The sequence below is a fragment of the Triturus cristatus genome, chromosome 6, assembly GCF_964204655.1.
Source record: "Triturus cristatus chromosome 6, aTriCri1.1, whole genome shotgun sequence".
Taxonomy (NCBI): Eukaryota; Metazoa; Chordata; class Amphibia; order Caudata; family Salamandridae; genus Triturus; species Triturus cristatus.
Window position 1 is genome coordinate 506788584 of NC_140589.1, and position 24883 is coordinate 506813466.

Below are 24883 nucleotides of genomic sequence, written 5' to 3' on the forward strand. Positions count from 1 at the left end.
GAGGAGCATCTTCCCTCAGAGGAGTACCCTTCAGCAAGGAGTGTCATCAGTGAGTACATTTCAATAAACAGTGCCCTTCAGTGAGTAGCGACCCTCTGTGAGAAGTGCCAGCAGTGAAGAGTGCTATCAGCAAGGAGGTCCACCAACGAGGAGGGCCACCAAAGGATCCTCTTCCCAGTGAGGAGTACCCTTTAGTGAAGCCTGTCCCTCCCCAGTGAGGGCAGCCCACTGATCCCATCTTCCACCACACTGGTGGTTGAAGGAGGTTTGTGGCCTGCAGCCCCATAGGGCCGCAGAGCTTGTGGACATCTTGTAATGCATGTTTACTGTGCCTTCAGGGGCAAGTTCGGGGTTGTACCCCTATTCATTGAATAGAGGTTGCAGTGTAACGGCCTGAGCTGCAGACTTCAAAACTAAGAAACAAGTTCGGAGTCTCAGCTGCAGCTCAACATCCAGTGATTCTGGGCAAATCACTTAATTTCTCTGTACCTGTGTTCTTCCAAAAAAAGGAAAGTGACTATGTGTAATGGAACCGGAGCTTATGTAAACCGGGCAGCCCCTTGCTTGACGCGGGAGAACGTGCTCACCATCCCAGTGGTTTCTCCGTGTCTGCAGTCACAACGTTTTTGATTTTTATCCAAGTGAAGACTGCAGGCTCTGATCGATTTCAGACTTACAAGAACTCAGAGCCCATAGGAAACATGGCTTTGAGGTCTAAGGGGGCTAAAGTGATGTCCCCTTTTAACAAGTGGCTGTGACCCTTTCTGCGAGTTTGAGTGTGGTGGGGCGTCTTGGTGTGTGTGCTCGGATGTGCCTGCGTTTACGTGTGAGTGTGCTATTGTGTGCATGTCTAAATTCGTGTACGTGTGTTTCTCTGTATGTGTCTGCGTGCGTGTTTGCACCATTTTGCGCGTGTGCGTGCGTATGTGTGTGTTGAGCTGAAAAACGGTTTCCAATCTCAATGTGCGATTTATTTTAAAATGGTCGAGATTTGACTGGCTGCAGTGAACCCCGAGGCTTTCACATATAGAGCAGAAAGGCTGACTCACTGGGCGCATATTTTAACAAAGTATTCGAAGGCCAGTCCAGTTTGCAAAAAGGCAGCGTGTTATGTAATTTTACCACCCTCTTTTTATAAATCCACAATATCTGCCTGCGCAAACACACAACCCGGACCTCGCATCATGTATGCGTCTTGTGTAATTGCACACATGACAATTCACAGTAATAAATATCAGCAGATTTGGAAAAACACCACATTTTTGTTCTTGAAAAAGCCAACTGAAAAAAAAACGTTTCTAATTCAGTACAAAGCTTCAAACACTGCGGAGCCGAGGAATTCATGGCTTGTGCGCAGAAAATATTCATGCTGGAAACTTTAAAAAAAGGCTGGGCCGAGATGAAAAGCGCATTGTCCTGAGTTGTAATGTTGCAGCTTTCTGTTTTTTTACTATAAATCGCAGGTAGCGGTATGCTGTGCACACGGTACACACTAGAAGCTCAAGCTCCCTTTTTCGACGCAAATGTAATCATTTTTGCAACAAATACCTTCCCCTTGCTGAAAGGAAGAAACGGTACAAGCGGAGTTTGCCGAGTGATCATAGGGTAGCATAAAAGCGATAGCATCAGCGCGTGGCTTTTGTTTCCAAGTTTGAGGCATGACTTTACAAGCAAGGGTTTGCCTGTGCCGCCTCTCCAGAGCACCCTGCCAATAAACAGTGTCAGTTTCAAAGAAACAGAGAGACAAGCGCTGCCACGCGGCGCAAAAGCGACTGTAACCTGATCCAGAACAGATGGCACCCTGCACGCCACTGCTTGCTCCCGAGACCCCTAGGCCATGGGAGTGAAAGTTTTAAGGAAAGGTGGGACTTGCACCCATATTTGGCCATTTGCGTGCTTTCAATTATTGAAAGCCACACGCAAAGGCCAATGGGATGTGTGGGAGAGGAGGCAGACCCACACGGAGAAGGCTCTTGGAAGTCTGAAGTGATTCCAAGAGCCCTCTCCCAGCGCATCGCATGCGCGCTGCGCTAGGCGAGACCTAAAAAGTGCAGGCACTGCAGAATGTATCCTGCTGTCAGAAAATTACGCTGGGACGAGTTCAGCTTACTTCACTGGTTCCCAGTGCTTAATTTGAGCTGCTAGTTTTTGATGCTCAGCACCAGTACTTAATCAACAACTCCGGCTCTTTTCCATGAGCACCAGTTAAGGACACATTAATTTACGAGGAGATTAAGTAATTTGCCAAGAATCACAGGATGTTGAGCCAATGCAGAGATTCAAACCTGCTTCCCCAGCTCCAGAGTCGACAGCTCTGGCTATCATTTTCATGGTTAGTAGTTGGTTCCATTTTAGGCGATTTTAACAGGAGAAATGGGCTTGTGCAAGCAGCCTCCTGATGATAGCCCCAGCACTTTATTTTTTTAAAATACAAATTAACCTTTGCTGGTGCCAAACTTAGCAGGGAGTAGGGTGTCCACCCTGTTAAAATAGTGGTTAACTGCCGTATGCCTACGTGTACCTCTGACTTGTGTCCTGCTTATGCCACACAATTGCCTCCTGCGAAGTACAACCTGCTGCCAACAACATCCTTGTCCTTGCAATCTCTCACTCTGACCCTCTAAATGGTAGAGAATGTAATTGCCTTCAACACAAACCCATCCTTTCAGACTACTTAACTTAGATGGGCTAGGTGGACATATCATAGTTAACCACCTATTCATTGAGATGGTTCACAGCACTGTTTTTTCAGACTTCTATCTCAACTATTTAGTCTGCTTCCTCCTGTAACATAACCACCATCTGTTCCGTTTATGCTATATGTAAAATCCCCGTCCTCCTGTCTGCCTAGACATGCTAAGTAAGGTATTAAAATAAATATGCATTTATTACACATTGCATCCATGTCAGGCATAGATGCTATGAAAAGTATTGATTCTTTCATTCCCCAATATGAAAACATTTGAATTCAAATGTAACACCCCTAAAAATAATGAACCTCACTTGCAGTTTTTTAAATCGATAGCTAGTACCTGCTGACATAAAGGTATGATTTTCACATGTAAAACCGATTTAAATGTCAAAGTTCACTTTCTCCTGTGGGGAGGTCAGAAGGTGGACGTTTCTTTTAGAGTATGTAAAGGTGTAAGCGCTGGCAAAATGGATGAAAGCGGTTTGTGATGGCAGAGGCGGGGGAGTCATTAAAAAGTTTAGAACACCCTCAAAGAAGGAACTTTATGGGTATTCACTATCATTTTCTTTGCTTCCCATCCTGAAAACACACTAAAGAGTAAGTGCACCTGCAAAAGATAAGCGTACGTTTTCTCCAAGTGGGATGGGGGATGGAACACAACTATAATGGATTAGTAGAACGAAGAATTCTTCCACCGGAAATAAGAAAACAGTGGAGAAAAATCCCATAAATGGTGCATAGTACTGCGACCGTAGATGCCGATTGATCATCTGTGCACATTCCTCCTGGTGTAGACTTGGGGGGCGGGGGGGGGGGGGGGGCGGGGGTTGCGGAGGAGTGGGTCGCCTAATGTGCTCCAGGAAATCTAGAAAAGCTACAGATTCCCAAGACTATGCCAGTGCTCTACATGAATAATGGGAAGTCGGAAATCCCAAGTGGTGTAAGCATCAGCGTCTGCTGAGACATCGTATGCTTTGCGAATTATCCCCAATATGGTTTGGTTAATAAAAATAAACTAACGTTTTAATAAAGATCTTTGGGTGCGCATGAAGACAAAATATTGCAGCTCATAAGTCACAGATGTGTTCTCACTTAGCCAAATAATTTATATACTGTTTCGTGTGAGCGTGATAGACTAAATTATGCATTACAGAATCAAATACAAGTTAGAATTTATATTCACATAAACAGATGCTTAATGTTGAGTGCAGGAAAATAACAATAAAAATACAGAAACAATTTGAACGGTAATGGGAATCTTGAAGAAATGTGAAGAGTTGAAAAGGACATGGAAGGAGGGTGTCTTATGAAATTTAAAACCCCTAGAACATACTGCTGATTAAACGTTTTAATAGTTGTTGATTTTAACAGTTGCTAACATTGTATCTCCTCGAATTACATCCACTGACATTTGTGTTGCTGGAACATGAACTACCTTGATAAAACAAGAGACAAGAGGCGTTTGGAAAAACAGGAACAGTTAGTTTAATTAAACAATGCGGCCAGGGGCACAGTCTCAGGTTCTGAGGACTGTCTCAATTTACAATTGGTCTAACATTGACTTTTATACAGTTCATTGAATGCAATAAAATTTTTCCAGCAAACCTTTTTAGGTCGAGCCTAGAGCCAGTACACATTCGCTGCTCGCTCTGCAAGGCATGCAGTGTTGGAGTATGCCCTGGAAGTCCCGCCCACTCTCCGCCCATATTTGTCATTGGCTAGTGTCATTATCCTTCATAAATGCTGGCTTCTGATTCGTAAATAGGCTTATTAGTCCCTCCATGGTACCGCCTTTTCTGCATTTGTTACCTCCCATAACGACTGAACCTTTTACTTGACTTGTTAAATGGTCGGCGTTATAAGGCGGTGAGCACTATTGTCTTTTGACTAATGGGGATATGCATGCCAAGGCCAGTGAATATCTGTTAAACATGCTTAACTGAGGCCCCTCATCACATTGTGAAGATTGGGGCATCATTTTACGTCATGCCACTGGAGTTGCACAGAGTCGGCTATGTTGTGCTCTAATGGTTTGAAGACTCTATGGTGGTATGGGGCAAGACTGTCTCTGCTTCATGATGCCCTGCAGTGATGCTCTCCAAACAGAGAGTAGAGCCTCCTAGGTGTGTGGTGAGCAGCGGTCTATCAAGCTGCACCTCTCAGTCATATTCCTGCCAGTTTTCCAAACAGTAGCGTATCCTTTCTCTGTTAAAGGACAGAAGCGCCAAGTACGCACACAGTCTCCAGTGCCCTGGCGGCACATATTCTACCTCAAGACAGGGCACTGCACAGGCTTGTATGTGTCCTTCAGGGAGTGTGTGCTGAAGTTGTTGTTGGGTTCCCCCTTTTGCTTTCAGAACGTACGCCCTCTCGAATTTCTGTGCCCCATTGTGTGGTGGTGCTGCATTTGTGAAAACATTTCATAAACTTGGCCAATCCCAGCGAAGTGCCACCCGTGACTCATGTTATTCTGATGCGGTATCTATCCTTGGGATGATTCTGGTCCAGTTACCAACAACACCGCATCCAGCAGCAACGCAAAGGTCACGGTATGTAGAAGGAGAGATCAGGTCCACACAAAATCACATATGGCAGCTGGAAGAGGGTCCAAAGTGATTCTAGCCATGATGCATCAATTGAGCAGAGAAAGCGTTACGAGTGACCCACGTAGCGATGCATGAGGCATGTTTGTTAGGCCTGTCCACCAGTCTGTATAGCCAGGGCATAAAAACCGCACCCGATAGGTATCCCTTTCGATGCCCCCTTTTAAAAACTGCCAGTGCTCAGCACTGGCGGAACCCGTCCCACTTAAAGCCCTGGACGATGCGTTCTGTTGAATGGATTTCTTTCACCTTAATATTTAATTTTAGCTTCTATGTGGTACATGAAGTACATGAGTAGACTTAACAATCGTGCAATTACGATGAGATGCTCCCATATGTTCCATGAATAAGTGAAAATGTAAACAGAACTAGTTTTTCTAAAACAGTGGTGTAAATAAAAAGAACGCAAATTCATTTTACAATTCATATGTGATCCATTTGGTTGGAGCAATACTTACATGTTGCTTCGTGTTGCTGAAACTAATTACATTCACTTTTGTCTGAGTTAATCATTGGCTGCCATTCATTGAATTAAGCCACTCAAAGAAAGGCGTTGTTCAGGCTGAGGAGTGAGTGAGATGAGTCTTATTTTTTTCAAGGCTTTTTCTACATGTCATTTCTGTGCACAGATTGCTTCAGTATTTTGTAGGAGCACTGGTCCCTCTCAAAAGAATGTATAGTCAATAGATTTTTATATAGAGATACAATGATATCTATCTATGGCTTTCCAACTGGACGTAATCATTTAATGTAAGTAGTTAAAAGAAAAACATACAAGTCAGAATATAAACAACATGTGAAACAAAAAGGGGAACTCGGTCAATTGTTTAATCGTGGCCAAAAATACAACAGTTAGGCCAACATAAATTTAATTAAAGTACTCAGGCACAGCATGATAAATGATACAGGTTGTGTTAGAGTATGTGAAGTCGACGATGTTTCGATCCTTTAATGCAATTCCAGGATCATCTTCAGGACAGGACAAGTAAAGCCTGAGACAAATGCCTGTCAGAGTCTGAAAAGAGGGAGGTGGGGGGGGGGGGGGGAGAAAGAAAAAGGAAGGGGAGGGAAATGACAAGGGGATATATTAGTAAAATTGAGCGCATCAACTTTGGGAATTATCTAGATTGGTTCAAGTGTACATCATGCCTTTGGAGTGGGCTATGGGGCATTATAATGCTCGGGGCTACTGTGTGTTCACGTGATGTGAATCTAGGAGAACGTGGGTCTGGGTATGCGGATTTAAACGTGAAAGCTGTAATGGTGAGGCACGTATTAACACATGCACATGCATAGTTTAAAGGAGAGGTGATGGAGATTGTAATGGCAGCAAGTGAGTACAACATAATATTTACCAAGACCTATAATGGAGTTCAAGGCGCGATAGCCATGTGTCTAATGAGAAGAAAGACAACGGTATCCAAGGAGCGGGTCTCAAAAAGGAGTCGGGTTGCTGTTTGCTGTCGATTATAGACATTGCTAGTCAACAATTTGAAGGAAGTTGCCTCTGAGGAAGAAGAAAGGGGTATGAGCACACCGAGCTGGAAAAGGAATGTTACGTGTGCTGGGGAGCTGGCCAGCTACATACCCTAGATGGGGGTTTATTCCGATAGACCCGGAGAGGGAGTGGATGCTTCGGGGTCGAGAGCCCGCTGTGAAGAAAGGAGGGTGAAGGGTGTTAGAACTTGCATGGCGAGTTTACATCGGGAGGAAGACCAGTGTGCGTTGAGAGTCTTACCTGGGGTTTAGAGGGACCAAAGGTGGCCGCAATGGATACGGCAGCTCGGAAGTGCGGTAGTTTTAGTTGTGACTGCGATGGTCAGGTCGATAGCAGCGTTAGAGCGATGTGGCCTGTGATGGCCTGATGACGCAAGAGTGTAGTGTGTCTGAACCACTGTGAGGCCGTTCGCCCATATTGGAATTGGGATAGTGGATGTGTTTGTGTTAAGGTAAAAAAGCCAATAATATGAAATGGAAGAAGGATTAATAGGTGAAGAAAAAGAATGGTCATTGTTTGGGACAGCAAAAATAAATCAAACCATACTGCTGAGCAAAATATACGCAATACTAGAGTAACATCCAATTCAGTCATAGTACATGGATACAACTCAGGCACTTCGCCCATTCTTTGAAGAATAGAAACTCATAGTTGGGGGAGATGTTACATTGAAAACAAAGAATAGATTGCTTCAGTGGCATGTTCTGATCAGAGGCACTACTGTAGGCACTTGTGGGCAGTGTAAAGGCCCACAGTGCCTGCAGAAACCAGACTGCTCCACCACCGACAAGGAACCTGTACTATGCGCATGCATATTTGGTCGACCAAACCAACCTTGAAGAATTTGTAGCATGGAGGCACGCTGCCCTGGAGTTTGTGTCCCTAGCTGTTCATGGTTGGATTGGGATCAAAACTAGGGCCGTGCACCCTGAAAAAAGTGTCCCACATTTGAGGATTGCGCCGTTTCGGAAAACACTGCTTCAGTGTTTTAAGTACTATAAAAAAAGGAGGACAGGTGGTTCTCTAAATGAGGCATGTTTTCTTAAGTTCACTGAGATGAGAAAAGAAATGCAAATGTTACTAGAATTCTTTGTGCGCGGATTATTTCACAGTAGTGAACTGAACCTAAATATAAGTGTGGCCACTTCTGCTCAGGCCTCCTGCCCCTGCTCAATCTGTTTACATTAGTGAGCCGGCCCAGCGAGAGACTGAGAATTACACCTCCGCCCCTTGGTAAAATGGAGGTAAGTGAGAAGAGAGGCCCGTCTGCCTCTGTGAAGGCCGCTCAGGCCCTAGCAGGCCACTGCGGGATTGGAACAGTAAAGACACAGCCTAAATTGACCACCACGCTGCCCAAAAATGCGGCCCACAGCTGCAACTCAGATACCTGCCCATTGCCTAGGGTGACTAGACGTCCCGGATTTTCCCAGGCGGTCCCAGTTTTTGGAGAAGCGTCACAACGCTTTCACACCAAATTAAAAAAAATGTCCTGGTTTTTGTGTAATGCCTGGGTGAATCAGAGAAATGTCCAGTTTTTTTGTTTAGTGCCTGGGTTAAGCATACGCACTGGAACCCTTGTTGCAGAAAGAGAAGTGATGTCATGACATCCCTTTGGTGAGCGTTGTAGCACGAAGGGAGATCCATTAAAAACTGAAATTTTCTCTCTGGATTTCTCTTCTCTTTCTACAAAGGCTAGCCTCCAGTGCGACCCTGCTCTGCCTTTTAAAGCGAGCAAGCCAGCGTGCGGACTGCAGCAGTATCAAGCACCAGCCAACAGCGAAAGGGTCTTGGAGTAGAACCGACCTGCCTGACTCTTCCCCAACAGTACCAGCAAGTCAGGACCCTGCCTCCACATCAGAGATGCTCCATCCAGTATCATTCAGCAGCCACAGGAGACTTGCCCTTCCGGCCTGCAAGCCAGCACAATACTTGCAGTGTTAGTTTTTAAATCTCTATGTGCCATTTTCTGTTTGTTGGCTGGCTGTTTTATCCTTCTCCCCCCAAAATACCAGACATGTGTTATAATTTTAGTCCCAATTTTAAATAACCCTCCCACTGGACCATGCGGGTTGGCAACACTAGGCTATAGTAACGTGGTTTACAATGGACTCCCAAAAATACAATACAACCAGGTGACCAAACTCCTGATGAACCTGAAAAGGGGTGAACAGTTACAATCAGACTTGAAAGTTGTACATTAGTGGCCATTACATGCAAGCATCAAGTTAAAAGTACTCTACACTTGCACAAGAATGCTGGGGGATGCTCTGACCCACTTTAGGTGGGAGAGCCCAACCACAAGTGCTCCAGGAGATACATTTGAACGGTTTTGAGGTGACGGAGGTGAGGTGTGAGAGGGTGAGGTTTGAATGAATTGCAGCCTGTCTGCTCACCTTCCTCTCATATGTTAGAGGGCGTATGTTAGAAGGCATGTGGAAGTGGGAATCACTAAAGAAATCTTTGGGAGGGGAGTCCAAATAAACAGTTTTTGGTTGTTAGACTGGTACCAATGTGATAATCTTTTCCCAGACAGTATTATCGTGTAAAAATAAAATATTTCAAGGAATGCCACAAACCTGTGCAGCTCAATTTGGCTTTTGTTGCTACATCATTTAGTCAACCCTACCACATAATTTAGTGCTCCCTGCCACATAATTTCAATGGCCCTGTATATTATATAGAGACCATTAATTATACAATCCTGTAAATGAGTGCATAGGAAATATTACGTAGGATGTGGGCTACAAGGTGTAGGAGCCACATGTCATCCATGCTGCTAGCTGTTGTATGTTAAGATTGTCTGGCCTGGAGAAACAAAGGGGCAGATTTGCTGAGTTTTCACGTTGCGCAGTAACCAAAGTTGCTCAGAGCTGTAGCTTTGCTGCTCTATCCCTAGCAGTGGCAAACATTAGACTGCCTTGCACCAGTGGACATGCAAGTGTGTGTGCATGTCAAGCATAGTACTGGAAGGGTGCCCTATCCAGTTCAAAATGATATGCTTTGACAAGGAAATTATTTTCCCACTGGACATTACCATCGAAATGGTTCCAAAGGAACCCCCATGGGCGCCCCCTTGATACAAAGTAGCATTTAGAGCTGTTTTACTTTATGGCCACTTTACAATGCAAATCAGGATTTAAGTTGGAAAGTAAAACCCAATTCAATTCTTTGGTTTGCGTCACCTTTGTGAAGTAAACATGTTGCAGTGCGTTAGAAAATCTGCCCCTACAAACGTAGAGTTTAAAACATAACACAGTGTTTTGGGTTGTCTATACTAATAAGAATGTATTACCCAAATAAGCCCTTGTTAGCAACTTTAGCATAATGAAGGTTGATGGGAAAACCACTATAAGATTCTAAACCTGTTCCTTGCAGTTTGTATGCATCTGGGTTTGTGAAGGAAGCAGCCATTGTAGTCCTTTTTCTATGTCTATGACAGCTGTCAAACAGTCCTACTATGTCAATGGTTGCTGCAAACTTTAGTCCTACTTCTATGTCCATGACCTGTCCCGTTGTGTTTTTTAGGTCTCGCCTGATCCAGCGCATGCGCTGGTCTGGCCGAGACATTTTGTGTACGGATTTTCAAAGTGCTGCCTGTGGCCTAAAGCTTGCGTGCATGTGAGCATGCATGCGCACAGCCGCCATGTGTCTTTCCTCCGCAGTGCTTGATCGCGTTGCGATCACTATCACTTTCGCGGGCAGCGCGGCCGTGTCACTTTTACGGCCAATGCTTGTTTATTATTTTCGTTCAGCAATGCTATGATTGATCTGTAGTAGGCGTTTAGATCACGCGGAACTGACAGTGTTTTCTCCTGTAAAGTAAAACGTGTGTTTTAATCATTGATTAAAGCGACGAGCGCCCATAATGTGACTCTACTGTAAGCACTGTGCAAGTGGCATTAAAATACAGCATATTTCCGGTTCCCCGTCTCCTCTAAACTGTTCTCGTGCTCTCTTTAGCTTCCATCGAAAGTGTCACCGCAAGCTAGTTTTCGGCGCGGCCCCCCCTTGGAGCTGTCATCTGGCACAGCACTCCCACCCACCCACATCCCTCGAAGGAAGTGTGAATCCATGCTGCAAAGACAGTGAGCGCCAGTGAGCCATCTGGCGAGCCCCGTGCAAGAATCACTTTTCACGAGTCAGCGTTTAACAGGTGCAATTAAATGAGCGCCGAGACGTGCGAGTCGGAAAGAAAGAAAGCTTTCTAAGGACATCCTGGGAGAGGCTATGTGGGCGGCTCAACTATTTTAAACCCATTCGGCCACAAGGAGGAATTTAGGAGAAATGCCATTTGATTTTCATTCATTCTAAGGAAAGGCTTTTTTTTTTTTAACTGATTCTTTCTGTGCGGTTACTGAAAGATGCACAAAACACTTAGCTGTCATGCCATATAAAGGGATACCTGTAGGCTGCCTACACATGACAAACATGTGACATTCAAAAGGCAGTGATGAGGAGTCACATAGCACCCCCCGGAAATAAATATGCACACCAACTAACAGCTCAACTTGAATTGGATTGCTATACAATCAAAATATAAGTACATACTGTTCAACACATTATTTACTAAAATAATAGAGTTTGGTTTTCTCTCGTGCCCTCGACAGTGCTAAATTCAATGAAACAACCAAGACAGTAGAGCTCTATAACTTACTATGAGTTGATTATGATGTGTTAATGAAATCATTTCCATGCATGTGCGTGTATAGTGAAAGACTGTTCACTATACTAGTCCGTCCATCCATCCATCCGTCGTCTGTCCTTCTGTTCATCCATCGAACCATCCATATACACATCTACTTAATTCACACATCCACCATCCCACCAGTACATCCATCCACCTATACATCCATCCATGATGCATCATCCATTCTCTGCACTTCTGCTCATCCATCGATCAATCCATTCACCCATCTACCCAATTAACACCTGCATCCATCCATCTATTAGCCCACCCACATACCCATCCAATTTTTTAGTCATGTGTGTACTTTGTTTATGTATGTATTTATACTTATGGACAGGTGTATGTATTTTGTGGCGAAAGTTCAGGGGGCAACCCTGCAAGGTACACGGAGGGGCTCCCGCTCTGGATTTAATACGGAGCTCTCAGGCCTGAGTACTGTGCTGACGGGTCCCCCTGCAGCTCCCCCCCCCCCAGCACCACGGGGGCCTGTGTTACGCCCCTGTATGTATGTATTATTGCAACATCTAAGCCCTCTAGTGCCTCATGTTTATCATTTATCCATGAACTAGCAATTTCGAATACTAGGAATATCATGTACAAAAACAAAGGTAGCGGTGTATAAACGAGCCGCACATCGAAAGAAATCTAGAAGTGTACAGGGCTAGTGAAGTAAAAGAAACCAACAAATTTGTGTCCAAAAACACGCAATCAAAAAAGCAATGGTGCCACTCAGGATTACTAACACCCCACTACCATGGGTGCAAACAAACACCAAAACCCAGAAGGGTTTGTGTGTAAAGCTATGTGAATCGAAGAATCCCGGAAGCTGTTTCTGCTCATCGGGACTGATGCACGTAATCACCAAAGGAATATTCTGCTGGTCTTACATATCCTGGGATTAATCACATTTGTATTCAGTCCTGATTCTAATCAGTGTGATGGTGTTTTTAGCTTATTTGCCAAATCACTTTTGTTATAAATTAAATTCTCAAAATTTGAGTTTGAAAAATTCTTTGTGTATGAATTTATCTCTGGTCTTCTACCTGTGAATGAACGGAATTTTGTCATATACATATAGAGATTGACCGAGGTTATACACCTACTAATTGTTACAATTTTAGAGTGCCGGGATTCTTCAATTCACTAGGAATATCATGTCGAACTGTTCGCCATATTGATTATTGGGAATATTGTGATGAAGTGTGCACTATTTGAGATATGAATATTTAATGTGTGCTTCAGACATAACATTTATGGACATCAAATAGCATCAGATCATGATGTCACAAAGTATGAGTGTGAGTATGTCTGTGGAATGTTTTCATTAGAAAACGTTTTTGAAATTTTCAATAATTTGTATTAAATATTTTTCTACTTTTGATACAAAATACACAGTATTCACTATGTTTTGTACTGTACATGTAATTGTTTGATTGTTCTATTTAGTTAACATTGTCATGTTTTGTGCCCATAATTTGTTTGTATATTTACTTGCTTAAGATATTTTCTTTTAGGCATTTATTGTGCTATTCCCTGCTCTTGGTAAGTTATCCTTTTGCAGGGGACCCCTCTCTTTCAAGATAATGGCACAAATATGTATCCACATAACAAGCACGTGCATTTATAAGAATGTAAAAAAATGTTAAGTTACAATAATTCAAAAGTGTAATGCCTGCAATCAAAACAATGCAATTGGAAAAAAGAGCTAAAGGCTATTGAAATACAAAATCACTAAATGTACAGGTCTGTAAATGGGTTATGTTTATAGAAACAAACTTATAATGTAGGTTAAGAATTGCAATTTCTAACTCTTACAATGCATTTAATGCCCTTTGAGATAAAAAAAGAAAAAAATCTATAGAAGTAGTGTTCCACTGAAGGCACACAACTGGGAGACATTAGTGCTGAAAGGTTTCTTTGAGTACATTTTTTTCTTGCACACATAAGGCAACATTCAGTGCCCTTTACAACTCCATCATAAAAACATCTAAATACATGCATATAGCTCACAGGTGTGCCATTCACAACTCTTGTGTTGAGGTTGACACAACACTCCATAGCAAAGACCAATTTAGCATTTTGTGAATAACTTTGCCAACCTCTGCAGTCAACTTTACAATTTTAGAAACCATAATCCAAATGTTGTCCTGCCACCTTCGCAACAGATCCCTCGGGCAGGAGGGATTCATAGTAATATGAGGGTTCCCAAAGCATGTGAAATTGTGATCTAACGTGTAAATTGCATATGCAAATTGTAGGCATAAGAACAAAAAGTGTGAATCAAGGTATACACAATTTGGCCATCTTGTAGTCCTTTCCTCTATTTGGTGGATTTTTTTGGCTTGAATTTGAAACACTTCTGTATCTGAGAGTTAAAATGTCAGAATGAGAAACAAGAGGTCTCATTAGAGCTTTTGGTTTTAGACGGTCATTTGGATTGGCTGCTGTATCTTGTGCTTACAAATGGCCCTTTTCTTACTTTTCTTCCACCTCTACAGCCTTCAGAAACAGCTGAAAGGCGTGTCTGACCCCCACATTGCCCTAAGCCGTGTAAGGCACTTCTACCCCTTTAAAAAACAAGCATTGGCATAGCCAATAGGTCTCGCCTTTGGGACCTTATAAGTATTTAGTTATGCAGCACAATATCCTTACTGCAACAACATTAACTGTTGCATGGCTAAACACTTATAAGGTCCCAAAGGCGAGACCTATTGGCTATGCCAATGCTTGTTTTGTTGTGAGAATCTAGTCACCCTACCATTGCCCTATTGCCCCCCTTACCAATCCGACCCTGTAGCTGTTGTATGCCCTCAGCCCAAACCTATGAGCAGACCTAAACTACATTCATTTCAGGTGCTAACTGAAAACGGAACTGTTTGTGTTTGTTTTCGCGTCATCTCCAAATAGGCAAGGGTTGCTGATAAATTCTTGTTTTTTGCTCGTACACTAACTTCCCTTGATCCTATCTGCCCACAACAAGCATTTTAGTATTTTGGCGTGGCCACAAGGTGACACGCAGCTTTCAATTAAAGCACTAGCAATCAAAAGTAAAATACATAATAGATCTAATTAAAAACGACCCTTTAGGAATATGAGAGAAAAGCACATTTATTCTTCAGCTAAGTCCAAGGTGAACATTCTTCTGTTCTGGCTCCACCATAATGACAACTTTGGGGTGAGCTACCAGAAGTATCACAAAGTGAGAGCAAAAATTCAAAAGTACAAGAGATCCTATATTCGACAGTTTGTACAAGATGTGTTGTACTTACTTTATTGTTTTACCTTCTGGCTTGAAGTATACAGGGAGAAAGCCAATTAGGAGGGAATGTAAAATAAAGAATAGCATTGAAGTATTGATGTTGCTAAAGAATGGAACGTATGTTAAGTTTGATATTATAAGCGCAGCATACGCACCTTGCATAGAAAACAAGGTACAGTTTGAATTATTTTCAGAAAGATCGAAATTTAATTTTGTCCTCGAACACAGGTAAATTGTGGCACATCTCAATTGCTTTATATTAATTTAACATTTTCGTATTCCGAATAAAAGTCCATCATAACATATGAGGCCTTAGCAGGCGTCTAGGACCAATCAGCATTCCTTATTTTGATGTTGGTCAGCTGCACAAGCATACCAAGAGTAATAGTAATGTACATTCGAACTTTTTAAACATTCCCCAAGCAGGAATTGCAACACATTTTTTTATTTTTAAAAGTCAAACCTAAAGTTATCCATATTGCAGGCCAGCGAAGCAATCCGAGCTGAAGTGTTATGGAATAAATAGTATTGCCTCTTAGATTATGTATTTATGATTATTCGTCAATCTGAACGCTATCCTGATGTCACACTTAGGGTTGCGTGTTCCTGAATACTATGCCACGCTCACAGATTACATGTAGGATTACCATGAAGCATCCTAGTGGCTGTTAGTCGGATTTTTCCACTATTGATACCAGCGTGGTGTCTCGATCACTGCTGGAGTCCCCACTCTCCCCGCACCTGCAGTTTGCCAAGAGGATGACCGTTCAGCCAGTGCCCACTTTTGGATATCTTATAACCAGTTCTTTATACTGCGTGCCTGTTTCGCCTTCTAGCCCAGCGGTTAGCTATCACTAATGCAAAGTTAGCAGATGTACTTGCAGACTTGCTTGGTCTCTTTGCATCAATGCATGCGTCCCAATAGGCCTATCAAGTGAATCAGGTTCTAGTTGCTTAGTTGGTACTGGTGTTGTCATCTGAAGCACCTTATCCCAATAATGTCTGATTATGACAGAATCCCAAACCACATGATAGAAGTCCACCTCCGCTCTAGCAGCTTGGACAAGTGTTGTTTGCTCTATTTTAGCTTTTTTTTCCTGGGGAAAGGTACGTATGATGTAAGTAATTAAACTTTAAAACCGGGGATTCCTCAAAGCCTATTTAGTGGGGAAACACCCATTACAACGACTCTGTTTTCACGCGCTGCCATCGCAACGCGGCTTTCACATCGCAGGAGGCTTGACACCGCATGCTTTTAGATCGCATGCTAGTAATGCGCATGCACATTTACATCGCGAGCATTTAAATCGCAAGCAAGGCGAGGAGTCGGTAATTAGATAAATGCATTTGTCGGCTTGTCAAGATTTAGCTTATGAATTTGATGTAATCGCAGGCGGATTGTTTTCCCAAGCTGCGGAGGACTTTGCCTGCAGAAACTTTTCAAATATTTGGGGAAGGCATCCTGATTCGAGATAAACCCTTAACGGGCTCAAAACGGTAAATAGAAACACTGCAAAGTCGAAATGACAGCTGTAGGGACCGTGTGGTGTGCACCCATCAGCAGCACAGCAAACGCGAGGGGACCGATTGACTTGAATGGCATTTCCAAACATCCAAGCTCGCTCTTGCCGTGACGACTGTCGTGTTTTGTGTAACCATGGTTTCATTTCTGACAACAGACAAGGATGTCGGAGTGATCGGGCGAGAGACTTTGGACTTGGTGCAATCCCTTCCCCCTGTGGAAGACTGTGGAGAGTGCGGGCAAAAGACAGCTCAGTGGGCTAATGCATTTTTGCACAGATTTGTTTGTAAGATGTATGCCACAATCTTGAATCATGAAGGGGCTGACCTGGCCTTTCATTCTTCAATGACTGAGAAAACAGGAATCAAGATTGGCAAGGGCAAATAAGTAGGAAAGACGGCAGAATGTTCAATAGCCAAGTTTCAACACCAGATAATAGTCAGCAAAGACCCAAACTTGCATGCTATCCCACCCAGGAGTGAGCCATGCCGCCACAGACAGCACTGTGACATGTGCTACTCGCCGAAAACACACGACCCACAAACATCAATACTACCGCTCCTTCTGGTTGACGCACAGAAGACACAGATTATGAAACTCTTTGTGACTTTTAGAGCAAGGCTTGCCGAAGTAGTAAGTATTCGCTGCTGCGGTCCTTCAGACTGTCGGCCCCTGGGCGGGAACTGACGTGTGGACGTGTCGAGTAGCACGAACCATGATGGGATCTGGAAAATGTATGTAATCCTTTCCTTTCAAACTCATCTTTATATTATATGTGTGTGCGGTGTGTTGACAACAGGTGCACTTAGGACTGGTTTAACTTCACCAACAAAAAGCTCATCTAAAGATAGCCACAACAGTTCCCCCCACCCCCCAGACAGCGAGGCACTGCCAATCCTCCTAAAGCTGGTAAAAATCTGTGACATCCATGTAGACAACGTTCATGTTCCAGAAGACACACCTGCAGCTGCTGATGCCCTACCAGCAATCCTTAACTTGCAAAAGGATGAGTGCTGGTGCTCAAAGCTCTTCTTAGAAGTGTGCAGCTGGTGCAACTGAATGTTGGCGCGACGAATACAGGGGTGTAGCTTCGGGCGGGTGGAGTTTGAGCACACCTCCTTTTCTTGCTCTCCGTAAATATCTGATGCTCTAAAAATGAAATAGAGGTGGGCAACACTGCCAATCACAGACTCAAATTAAGGACAGTGTACCAATTTATAGTGTAAAAATGACCCTAAATAAAACGCTTTATAAAGATGACAGAACTTGTTTACAGACAAACATGCAAATTAGCCTCTGTGGGAATACAGTGATTACTTGGGGACCCATGACATGTGTTTTGCTCAATCCAGACCCAAATGAAGTCTACTTAGCGTTAAATTGTTCCAGCACCAGAGTCGGCAAATACCATACGGTCAGTAAAGATTTCAGTCATAATTCGATAGATAGAACCTTTGTTTCACTGGTTCACCAATTAAGCACTTACAACAAATGCCTGACCGTGAGCTTCCCCTCCTACTGAGAAGAAATACTATATGTAAGGGCTCCATTCCCGTCCACTATTATCAACAGGTTTTTCTAATCACTGTTATTCACTGCAGTTACATCACAGCACAGAGGAAAACCAAACTTGTTTTCCACTGCAGGGTCATATCACTCGTTAGCTCCCAAACGCTGTATGACACACACACCTCAGAGCATATCTGACGGTGTTGGAGCCAGCGGCACCAAAATACGCGTTGTAACGGCGAGCGATATTTCAGTGTGCGATCTAATGGATTTCGCAATTGGGTAAACAGCATTGGCGTTGAAACGCCGTGCGTTGGGAAAACTTGCGATGTTACAGTCTTTGCGATGTGGGAACCGCGTGGTAAAAGCACGCGTTGAAACGGTGTGCGATGTACTATCATACATCCTATTTAGTGAATTTTAGTGAGGTTTTCCATTTGCTAACAGTGAGGTCCCTAACCAACTTCTTCTCCAGTTTCATATTCAGCGGAGAGAACCCACTGCGATGTACAACGAAGCCACTGTAAACGGTGGCACATCCTATAACATAGTTTTATGTAAAATCATGAGATGGGAAGAATAATGTCTGAATTTCATGCACTTTGACTCTCACTTGGCAGTTTTTGTGTATTTTCGCACCTGCTACTTATATGTCTAATCATGTACTGTTTGTATGTGGTGCAATCCTAGCAGGGAAATTGTTTCAAATTAGATTTCATTTGTTTTACACAAACCATTAATACAAGCTTCATGCAACGGAATGTGTCGGTGTTTGATTTCATATTGCGGCTTTATCTTTCATAGGGCACATCCACTAATTCAACAACTGCTGCTGTTCCCCCTGCATCTGTGGACCTCGATCTGTTTACGGAGAAAGCTGCGAAATCCGAGGAATCTGCAAAAAAACAACTCTCAAAAGACTCCATCTTATCACTGTATGGCACAGGGACGATACCACAGCAAAACGCGCCTGGTAATGCATGTTTATTCTCACTTAGCTTCAGAAACATTATGCAGAACTTGAAGGCCGCATTTCCATTGCAGTATTTCGAATCTTGCAGTAGTAGAAACGTGCTTGTCAATTCCGAATAAGGGTTCAAACGCGATAGAGGTATTTGTCGTTATCCATTTGTTGCCTAAAATCACAGAATGATGTATTCAGTCATGTCGCAAGCTACTGAAGAAATGAGTTTGAGAGGGTCGTTTTGGGGGCGAGGGTAGGCGTTTTTGATTGGAAATCAGTCTTTATGAATAGCCATTGTCAATATGCGAATTATTTTTGAAAACGCAGTTTGTGGATAGTTCTAAAAACAAATACTCTCGCCTAGGTTGTAGAGACATGACTCAGATGTAAAGATTGTGTAGTGACTCACACCTTCTTCTTGGTAACAAAAGTTATATAAGGAAAGCATGCATAGGAGAAAAATGCAACTACCTTTGGGTATGGGAGATTCCCTTTCAGCGGACCACCGTTTCCTTCCAACAAACACCCGTAAACCTTTGGGGGAAACCGGTGTCCTTTCCAAGGCCTCAGATATTATTACCCAAAGCTGAAACAAAGCAAAGTAAGATAGCACTAGTGCTGGGGGACTCTGAAGAAAAGCTGAGGTGGCCCAGCGGACCCTGGTGCTGTGCCCCAGAGTCATTCTTGACAGGTGGAGCACTTTACGCCCTCGCCTTGAGGGAGAGCAGTAAGGAGAGGTGCAGGTGAAAGTGACATTCAAAGCTGGGCTGTATTTGCAGTCACAGGGAAGCTGGAGCATCCCTCCCGCAGCACCAACCCTTTCTGGTAGACTTGAAGGTAGTGTGAGCCTTTGTGTGCTCTGAATGTGGCAAAGGAGGACTAGGAGAGCACAGAGATGCCAGGTAAGTGCAGCAGTGAGTGGGACCAACCAGCATGCATGGAGGGTTTCTGGTTCATGTTTCGTGGATGACACCGCATCGTCTCCGGAGGAGGTCATTTTGTGAGAGAGGAAGAGTGGAAACAGAAAAAGTACAGGTGAGCGGTCACTCACCAGAAATAAAAAGCAAACCATAGAGTATTCAGAAAATCACATATGGTGTTATGAAGTCTCTCTGTGAAATGGATGTCGAAGCATCCGTATGGCCTTTGGGCAGCCTCAGCAAAGGCGTTTGGTTAGTGTTGTGACGGAATTTTCCTGTTGAGAGAACCATATTTGGTAAGCGAAGAAACATGCCCTGGGCCGGTGGGAAAGCAGTAGCTACAGACATATCCTTTTCACTAAAGCAGACTTCACGAGCCGCAGGTAGGTTCTTAAAGGGCAAGTTGCACACACTGCAGAAGATGGAGAAGGGTTTTCCCATGTGCTAGGAAAGGCTAAGGACAAATGAATGTGGGTGAGAGAACTAAAATGAGGAAGATGGCAGTACAGGACCCGAGTCACGGAACGACTATCACGACTTCCATATCATGATAAAATGCAACATCAGTCAGGTTATGTCCTGACAATCTGAGGGTGAAGCATGTCAAGGAGGCTGCTGAACCAAACCATACACCTGCTAACAGGTAGGTAGATTTCGCGAGTAAGCAAAATTGTGGAAAGAAGAGAAGGTAGCTGTACTCCTACTTTGTCAAGTAAGGGAAGCTGAGGGGTGGCTGGACCACATGCATTGTTTTTTTTCATGCTAACACATTAATTCGCTATGATGATATTCCCATCATGAAGTTACTGCGAGATGAATTCTCTCTGCCCCAACGGATCCCGGAGCATTTAAAAAATATTATTTACATTTCCTTTAAAAGCAAGAACAACTCAATGATCAACACGTGTGATCTTCACTTTTATTACACAAGCAATGAACATGGAGTTTGAGCTGGGAATTTGCTGAAGCCTCTTAAAGACAAACAGCCAAGCAGCACCCACAGTGCGCTGTCCATTCCAGGGACCCTTTGCTCTTTTTAGGTCTCGCCTGACCCAGCGCATGCGCTGGTCTGACGAGACTTATTGAGAGGGCTCCAAAAAGTGCTACCAGGCCAGCCTAGAGCTACAGTGCATGTGCGCGGGCGCGCGCGCCGCGCTTTACCGCAATTACTTTCACTTTGGCGGCCCCACGGCCGCTTTGATGTTTGATCGTGATCCCGATCGGATCACTTTAACTTTTGCGTCCGCACGGCCGCTTTGCATAGCCAATAGGTCTCGCTTTTGGGACCTTATAAGTATTTAGTTATGCAACTGTTGCATGGCTAAACACTTATAAGGTCCCAAAGGCGAGACCTATTGGCTATGCCAATGCTTGTTTTGATTGAGCTGAGGAAGATTCCAGAATAAAATGATTGTTGTTGGTAACTGTCATTTACTATACTCGGGTGTTTTCTGTATATTACTCTACTTTTCTATAACTCATTATACCTCCTTTGTTTAGAAATTGCAGTGAATATGTGGGAGAAAAGTAAGTAAAGAAAACATTCCATTCTTTTTATTGTCACGCCACCAGAATGTTTAGAATTTGTAAACATTGCCAAACAATAAAATACAAAGCTGACGGAGAGAAATGGAAATAAAGAGAAAAAGTGAGAGAACAATTAACAAATGGAAGAATGTTTCATGCAGGTCCTAATATCTCGAAATCTGTACTGCCATTGGCTCTGAGTTCCACAAGATCTAGAGCCCTGCCAGTGAAGATTAACTGAAATAAACCATGATCTCTGCCTCCTCCTGAAAACTGAGAGGGGCCTTTAGCCTATCCTCTGTTTTAGATGGAAACCCAATTGTATTCTCACGATATTTTAACACTGTCTGGTCTATGATATCAAACTTGGCTTCTGCAATAAGAAATCTTCAGCAATTTAGTCACCATCAGGTAAACTTTCTGGCACCATTAGATTCAGCTTCATCATCTATGGACTCGGAGTTAAGTGTATGTGCATCCAGGCATTCTTCAGTGTTGAGTTGATGTCTGGAAAGTGTTAAGTGCTATGGTCTCTGACCTGCAGCCAACAATTATTCCACCACCATATTCAGGATCAATTTGAAATTCCATTGACAGGGCTCATAAGTGTTGCTCCCAATCCCTCAGCAAGCATGAATTTCAGCATTCTGGCCTTGAGCATAGATCTTGTACACACAGTAGGGGAGAGGAGTTAGCCTAACGGCTAGGGTGGTCGACCTCGAATCTGGATAACCGGATTCGAGTCTCTGCAATTACGCTGAACACCCTGTGATTCTGGGCAAATCACTTAATCTCCTGTGCTTAACAAAAATGAATGTGTCCTCATATAACGCAACTGGTGCTATGTAAAGCGCTCTGATACCCGATACCTTTGGGTCAAGTTTGCGCTATATAAAACTCTGTAAAATAAAAATAAACTATAGACACCATCTCAGGGAATCACATTCTCTCCAAGAGAGTATCCACACACATGAGATCTTCTCTACATCACAACAGTAGGATACATGTTTCTTCAAGACAGACAATTTTCCGCATATTTGGCACTGGAGTGACCTACCCACACCATTGCTTAGACACCTCAAAAGCGATAGCCTACCCCAATCCGGCCAGGATTGCAAGCATTCAGGCTTTGCGACAAAAATTCATACCTCAACACTCCCTTCCAGCACGAGTGTTCATGCAACTAATAGGGATGATGGCCTCTTGCATTTTCATAGTGCCCCATGCAAGACTCACAGGTGTTTCAGGATGAACTCGGGTTCATCACACTCCAATTGGACAACCAACTTATTCGCTTTGTACACTTGACTCTCCAAGAATAGCTGGGCTGAGCAGTCAAAGCTTACTCCAGGCAGTTGTGGTAGGTTTCAAGCTTCGATACTGTTTGACACTGTAATCTTTCTCAATAAACTCAGCATCCCATCAGAGCTATATTGTTCGGATCAAAAGCAGAGTTCACAGGCTGGCACACTATTATTACAAGACATGGGGAATGCTACAGCCAAACTGGAAGTATGAATCTTCAGCAGCTTCAGCCCTAGTAGCAGAATGTTTTAGTTTTCCTAATAAACTTTTCAACTGAACTACTAAAATAAAAAACCATTGCTCTTTTAACGAGAATATGTATTAATTTGCAGTATGATAATGCAAAGCATTTGAAATCAAGCATATTTCAAAATAAGAGGTCTTAGCCTCTTTGGGGTGAGCTCGGACATAAAAATAATTTTATAGTGCTCTTATTATAAAGCGTTATATAAATAGCTTCAGGGTTTATATAGAAGATCATCCTATGTGCCTGAATCTTCAGTCCTCAGAAGTCCATGAAAATCATTTCGGTCTCAATTCCTTCTTTGGGTAATGTTTCTCAGTGACTGAAAATGGCAGTCTTGATGAGAATTTAACATGAGCTGTAACATGAGCTTTCAGGCAGATAGGCTTTGGCTTAGGTACCTGAGAGAGAAAGAGGTTCATAATGCCATAAAACATATTAAAAATATAGACAGAATAGCCATTATTGGAGACTTACACAAGGTTCACCACTTCTGTCAAGATATACTTGTTTTCTGATCAGGACTGCCAGAATAAAAAGCGGTAGTCATATGGGATTAAGGACCTGATGTTCAAAGCTGTTTAACAGTCCCAAACCCTGTGAATCGCAAAATCACTGGGTTTGCGACAGCAAAAGAACTTTTTTCTTCTTACTGTAGTCATAAACGAGATTCTGTGACCCATTCTGACTCACAACCTACGAGGAAGCATGAGAGATGCATCCATCTCAATTCCAACTTGCAGTGACATGTATTAGTGATTTGCAACCGCAATTGCTGTCTCAAGCCATTAATTGCATACCAATACCCGAGTTCTGAAATGCAATACAACAGCTTCTCCTTTGGAATCAAGTCTGACATCCTCGGGGGAACAGCCATTGGTGCATTTGACCACTGTATGCTTCCCCAAGGTCGACCCATATGGAAGAATTTTTTTTTTTTAAAGCAGAGCCTGCCACTTTAAGGGGAATGGACTGAATAAAAAAAAACTTTCCTATTGAGAAATGCAAACATAAGGAAGCAGATCTGAATCCCTTCATAAAGGCCGCAATTCCGGTGTTCGTACTTAATCCCAGGTGGTCACAAATAGCGACCTGACTAATATTCATTCAGTAGCCCTTTTTAGGTCTCAGGTAGACAGTGATTGCGCTGTTTCGAAAAAACGTACTGTATCTACTTTGTGGGCTTCAGCCCGCCCATAGGCTTCCCATTTACTGGCTCCATCGTCGCTCTCCGATTCTTTCTCTCCATTTGGCCATGGCTTGCATTTGTCATGTCTTTGCCTCTGTTTACCCCTCCGCGAGAGCAGAGACTAAGTACACTATCTACTTCCCCACTCCAATTCAAAACAATCTGCCCCACTCCACTCCAAAACATTCTGCCCCACTCCAATCCAAAACAGTCTGCCCCACTCCAGTCCACCCCACCCCACCCCAATCCACCCACTCATCCCAATTCACCCAACACCAATCCAATCCACTTCACACCAATTCAGTCACCTAACACCTATCCAGTCCACTCCACCTCAATCCAGCCCAATCCAATACACCCCACTCCAGTCCAAAACAGTCTGCCCCACTCCAGTCCAAAACAGTCTGCCCCACTCCAATCTAAAACAATTCCCCCCCCCTTGAATTTGCCCACTGCAATCCACCTCACCCTGCAATACGCCCCACTCCAATCTGCCCCATTCCAACCCAAAACAATCTGCTCTACTCCAATCCCAAAAAATCTGCCCCACACCAATCCAAAACAATCTACCCCACTCCAATCCACCTTGCTCCAATCTACCTCACTCCTATCCAGAACAATCTGCCTCACTCTAATCCATCCCACTGCAATCTGCTCCACTCCAATCTAAAAGATCTGCCCCGCTCACAACAATCTAATCCAATCCAAAACAATTTGCCCCACTCCAGTTTGCCCAACTCGAGTCCACTCCATTCCGCCTCACTCCATTCTTCTCCACTCCACTCTGCCCCACTCCAATCTACTCCATCTCACCCAAATCCACCTCACCCCACCCCAATCCTCCCACTCATCCCAATTCACACCACACCAATCCACTGCACACCAATCCAGTCATCCTCACAGTAATCCTACCCACCACACACCAATCCAGTCCACCTCACACCAATCCACCCCGATCCAATAT

The 24883-nt window shown here is 43.5% G+C and overlaps 1 protein-coding gene across 2 annotated transcripts in view; it reads left to right on the forward strand.

Moving 5' to 3' along the window:
- Positions 1-24883, forward strand: part of SMAP1 (small ArfGAP 1) — a 924147-nt gene that overhangs the window by 871774 nt on the left and 27490 nt on the right. For both annotated transcript variants that reach the window (XM_085610917.1, XM_085610918.1), the window contains one exon: positions 18575-18743. In XM_085610917.1, the coding sequence (XP_085467043.1) occupies positions 18575-18743 (169 nt within the window). The remainder of the gene's footprint in view (positions 1-18574; positions 18744-24883) is intronic.